The 6,000-nt window shown below is 33.9% G+C and overlaps 1 protein-coding gene across 1 annotated transcript in view; it reads right to left on the bottom strand.

Annotated features, from left to right (window-relative positions):
- IFT80 (intraflagellar transport 80) overlaps positions 1-6,000 on the bottom strand; it is a 131,129-nt gene that overhangs the window by 27,503 nt on the left and 97,626 nt on the right. Inside the window, exons 13-16 of the mRNA XM_010839846.1 lie at positions 4,921-4,985; positions 3,155-3,290; positions 2,605-2,752; positions 1,328-1,499 (exon numbers count right to left, since the gene is read on the bottom strand). Of these exons, the coding sequence (XP_010838148.1) occupies positions 1,328-1,499; positions 2,605-2,752; positions 3,155-3,290; positions 4,921-4,985 (521 nt within the window). The remainder of the gene's footprint in view (positions 1-1,327; positions 1,500-2,604; positions 2,753-3,154; positions 3,291-4,920; positions 4,986-6,000) is intronic.

Here is a 6,000-nt window from a genome sequence, read left to right as displayed (position 1 = left end):
ATATCTTATTTTTGGGGCTCCAAAATCACTGCAGATGGTGACTGCAGCCATGAAATTAAAAGACGCTTACTCCTTGGAAGAAAAGTTATGACCAACCTAGATAGCATATTGAAAAGCAGAGACATTACTTTGCTAACAAAGGTCCATCTAGTCAAGGCTATGGTTTTTCCTGTGGTTATGTATGGATGTGAGAGTTGGACTGTGAAGAAAGCTGAGCGCTGAAGAATTGATGCTTTTGAACTGTGGTGTTGGAGAAGACTCTTGAGAGTCCCTTGGACTGCAAGGAGATCCAACCAGTCCATTCTGAAGGAGATCAGCCCTGGGATTTCTTTGGAAGGAATGATGTTAAGCTGAAACTCCAGTACTTTGGCCACCTCATGTGAAGAGTTGACTCATTGGAAAAGACCCTGATACTGGGAGGGATTGGGGGCAGGAGAAGAAGGGGACAACAGAGGATGAGATGGCTGGATGGCATCACCAACTCGATGGACTTGAGTCTGAGTGAACTCCGGGAGTTGGTGATGGACAAGGAGGCCTGACGTGCTGCAATCATGGGGTCGCAAAGAGTCGGACACGACTGAGCGACTGAACTGAACTGAACTGATGCTGTTATAACACATAGAGAAAGTTTTGAATAAATTTTTTGTGAAATGTTCATTTCTAATTAAAAAAGGTTTATTTTTGAACTTATGATAGACATTAATGATAACTCAAGGTTATAAGCCCTCCAGTCTTTTTGATGTCAAAGAATGCAACTGCAGGGAATTAGAGAAAAAGTGAGGTTTTCAGACAATGCTATTAGAGCAGACTGTCATCAATAACACATTGTAAGGAAAACCACCTAAAAGTCCTTTTACAAAAGTGTATTCTAAGAGAATTAAACAATGTAAAACAAAATAGTTCTGTGGTCAAATATGCTCAGAAAATACTTAATTCAACTAGGTTGGAAAATGCTGATCTAAAGTAGTGAATGGTTCTTAACCTTAGCTATAACAAATCATCTGAGGAACTTAAAAATATGTCCAGGCTCACTAGATTTAATAAATTAAACCTTGGGGTTAGAACCTGGGAATCTGACTTTTAAATAAAGTTCCATGAAAGGTTTTTATATGTACCAGAAAGAAGAAACGGCTTGCTTCTTCAGAGAATAAATCACACAGCAACATCTATCTCTCTCTCTCATGACATCACTTATTAAAAAAAAAAGACGTGATCTTGTTTACAATTTTTCCAACTCTTAGCTCTTATGATTTATCATTTTGCAAAAAGATATTGTATAAACTAATACACAATATATATACAATTGTGGATCTGAAATGTAAAGTACCTTAACGAAACGACAAAGTCTTACAGCGTCTTCCCATTTTGAACTGCTTACATATTCGTGGAGAATAGCAGGATATGGTGATATGCTGATGTGAACCAGAGAGCCATCAGCTCTTCTTATAGTTACTTGATTTCCAACAAAACTCACAATATGGGGGTTTTTACTAAATTCACTGTTGAAAAAAGGCAAAATGCAATTTATATTCTGAGCAAAAAATTTCATACAATTTAAATTTGGGAGCTGATCCCAACATACATATGAAATCTACAATCTCCAAAATGCACCCCAAGAAAGTTAATTCCAGGGAGAATGTATATCTTCAAACAAATATTGGAATCTAACTTGCTATGTACACTTAGAGCAAAATATACAAACATTTTAACATGACAAAAATTATTACATATTTGACAACTATGCCTAAAAGCATTTGAAATGATCTGTTTTCCTAAGAATTAAGGTAAATCACAGAAATGATTAAAGTACTTGGCTTCAGCTTTTGAAAGTGCAAACATTAAAAATTTGATTCCAAGATTATTTTCTCATAATAACAGGAGGTGAATTTTAAGTAAAGAGACTAACTTCTCTTCATTAACTAATTTTTTTATATGATGCCTCTCTGGTTTTGCTAACGTGAGCTTGAATATTAAAAATGAACTCAAAAGAGATATGAAAGTTAAACTAAGATTTGGCGTTGAGAAGCCTTTGTATTTCTAGTTTGCCAAGAATAAGAGATCTCCCTGCTATTTCTTAGAGAATTTAGGAATATAAATACATTTGATTTTCTGAAGAATGTAAAATTTAAAAAAAGACTTTTTAATAAATTTATGTATTTTTTCTATATTTAATATCAATTTTAAAATTCAATTCTAGAGAGACATACATTTCTGAGAGTCTCAAGGTCAATGATAAAATGGGAAAGAGTAAAGGCTGTCATAAAATTGTGTATCACGGAAAAATATTGAGTGCCTAAAATAAAATAATTACACCACATTGAAAAAACTACCTGAGTTACCATTAAACAACAGTAAACCTGAAAATCATATAAGAAAAAATTATATCCATTTAAGAAACATATAAATAAATAGTATTACATCAATACAACACTTTCAACTTCATTCTGTCACTTAAATCTCATTAAATTAGCTTTAGCTGAATAATTTATTAATTAACTAAGTAACATAAAAGATTATTTTGTGGGAATGAAATTAGAAGCAAGAATACAACACTCTGTTGGTTTTATTGATGACAATAAACAATCCCACACAGTAAAACGTTACCTTGCATCCCTTTCATATAATGTTTTAGGCAAAATGTCTCTGTCCACATAAACCGTATTGGGGTAATACCACACTGTAAATCGAGTATCTTGAAGTCCACAAAGGATATTGCACGTATCACTCCACGCCAAAGTATGCACCATTGTTCCTTATTTTAAAAAGAATGTTAATGTATTATTTCCATTATATAAGTATTAAAAACATATCTTTAAAATTAGCTGATGCATAAGACCCCAACTAACTGCTGGTAGGTATGAGTATTTTATGATAGTGAAAACATGTGCAAAAATTCACATAAAAATTTATGGAAATATTTGAGCATTTTACCCAGAACCATTATATTTTCAATCTACATGTCTTTTTTTCAATGCCACTTTAGTTGCAGCAGCTAAAGACTTGCTATCAAAATGGAATTAAATAGCTAAGAAATGTTAGGAGACCAAAGCATTATTCACAGATTCATTCAAACAAGCTATTTAGTATAATATAAAGAGTAGATCTAAGAATACTGAAAATAATAAAAAATTTAAATGTATTACAATTATTTTACCAAGTTTGATAATCTGTTCTTCCTTCCCAAATCGTTTCACTGAAGTGATATAGAGATCTCTATTTTTATCAATGAAAGCAATTTTTCTATCATTGGTGAGTCCCTTTTGATCCAGGGCAATTTCCAAAACTTCATTCTAAAATTTTTAAAGAATGAAAATTCTGGATTAGTTTTAGTATTTACATCAGATTATTTTAATTATTTACTTACAAGAACATATGTTTATTTAAAGATCAATTAAATATCATTTACCTACTTATAATGGTAAAATGTCCCTGCTAAATAACTTAACTGCTAATATACAAATAATTCAAAAGCTAAAGTGTAATTACTTTTTTAATTTACAAGGGAAAAATGCCCATTAGAACATCATAAAATAATGTAATCTTTTAAACTCTATAAGCTGAAATACACTTCCATTTGTGTCCATCATTTGGGCACAAGTTAAACAAATTTTGATACGTCCATAAAATTTTATACTTATGGCAGGAAGAAGGACTGCATAAGTACTTTTATCTATTGATATGGAAAAATTTCCAGAAATAGAATGCTGCATGAGAAAAGCAAAGTGCAGACTTATATGTCATCTTTTTGTAAAAGAAAGAGAAAGGAACATATACCCATTTTGTCCATGTATGCACTAAAAACCTCTGGAAGGGTAACAGGAGATTAATAATGATGGCTACTTATTCGGCGGAAAGGAACTAAACTGACAGGTGCAGCAGGAATAGTTTTTCACTGACTGCTTTTCCATGTCTGAACCACTGAATGTATTTGTTATTCAACTAATAATTACAAAAAGGAGACAATAAAAACAGGGTAACACTTCACTAGTAGCACTGAACAATAAAGTTAAAAAATCTTTAAACCCTAATATATCACTTATTGGAGGATAACTCAATGGAATGGTGCCATTTATTTGTTCTAAGGCTAAAAGTCAGAAACTAATAAACAGCTCGCAATTCAGGATTTTTTTTTTTTTCAGTTTAACTACAGTCTTAAAACCTAAAAAAAAGGGCTAGAACAGGTCAATGGGAAAAGTGTAAGCTGTATTGATGTATAAACACATTTTTATTTACTGATACTATATGTGCTAAAAGTTTAACCAAGATAGAACATTTTATTGAAAAGCAGTAAAGAGGGACTTCTCTGGTGGTCCAGTGGTTAAAAATCCACCTGCCAATGCAGGGGACATGAGTTCGATCCCTGGTCCAGAAACTAAGAATCCACATGCTGTGGGGTAACGAACTCACAACTACTGAGCCCATGCACTGTAATTACTGAAGTCCATGTGCCTTAACTAGAGAAAGCCCGTGCACAGCAATGAAGAATGAGCACAGTCAAAAATACATAAAACAATAATTTTTAAAAAAGGAGTAAAGAGCTTGAACAAAAACATATGTCAGATTCTTTCCATTAATTTGCATATATATAGCTTTCCATTACAGAATTTAATAGTGCTTAGTCTTTAGGACATTTTTAGGCAAAATACTCTAAGAATTTACACTGGTTTTAAATATAAAACTAATCTCCATGTTTTCCTCCTTAAAATGAAAACATTAATTTTGCTCCTAGTGTTTTGTTTTTAATTTTTGTTTTCTGGCCACACCATGGAGCACATGGAACTTTGCCAATTAGGGATCAAACCCATGCTCCTTTCAATGGACGTGCAGTCTTAACCACTGGACTACCAGGGAGGTCTGAAAACATTAATTTTGAAAAGAAGTAAATAACTATTTACATTAAACATAGCTAATATCCATCACCTTATGAGAAAGAAACTTCCCGTCTCCCATTGGTTTTCCAGTTGATGCCTCAAAGAGGAAGATTACTTGAAAAAAAGTAAAGCATTAATTACCACATTACATTAGAATTTTTACTGGCAAATTTCTATGGAGCTATCATAATCCTAATGAGAAATTATTTAACTCTTTGGACCACAGCATACCTATCAGCACTGAAGAGCAGCAGCCATCAAATTCCTAGTTAGTAATAAGGTCATATTTCTCAGTGGAACCAAACACGTCTTCCTAAATATACATTCCCTAATTAGAATTATTATTAATGGTATGGAATCAATGTACCACAGGATCAAAAATGGCAAGTCCAAATCTGGATGCAGTTTGTAATTTTCATAACTCTGATTTAGACCAACATAACAACCCAATCATTTCACAAAGGAAAGATGTATTGAATGCCTACTATACTACCAGGAAATTATGTAGGGATGAGTTCCCTGTGGTCAGCACACTACTGTGTGATAATTTGTGTGGTCTTTGTCTTGGGTTCCTGACACAGGTCTTCCACAACCCTTGGAATTTTCTGAGTCACAGGAATGTCTTTGTTATGCTAATAGAGAGAATCTGGGTGATTCCTTAGATAGCTTCAGGATAGCTATAGGGTCACCAGAAAGACCAAGCATATGATTATAGAGTTTGGACTTTCAATTCCCTGAAATAGGTTTTTGTGTGCTCAGTCGCGCCTGACTCTTTGCAACCCTATGGACTGTAGCCCACCAGACTCCTCTGTCCATGGGATTTTTTTTTTTTAACTTTACAATATTGTATTGGTTTTGACATATATCAACATGAATCCTCCACAGGTATACACGTGTTCCCCATCCTGAACCCTCCTCCCTCATACCATCCCTCTGGGTCGTCCCAGTGCACCAGCCCCAAGCATCCAGTATCGTGCATCGAACCTGGACTGGCGACTCGTTTCATATATGATATTACACATGTTTCAATGCCATTGTCCCAAATCATCCCACCCTCTCCCTCTCCCACAGTCCAAAAAATTGTTCTATACATCAGTGTCTCTTTTGTTGTCTCATGTCCATGGGATTT

Source organism: Bison bison, unplaced genomic scaffold (genome assembly GCF_000754665.1).
Source record: "Bison bison bison isolate TAMUID 2011002044 unplaced genomic scaffold, Bison_UMD1.0 scf7180017864135, whole genome shotgun sequence".
Lineage (NCBI taxonomy): Eukaryota > Metazoa > Chordata > Mammalia > Artiodactyla > Bovidae > Bison > Bison bison.
The sequence above is the reverse complement of the archived record's forward strand: the minus strand, read 5'-3'. Positions and strand labels throughout refer to the sequence as shown.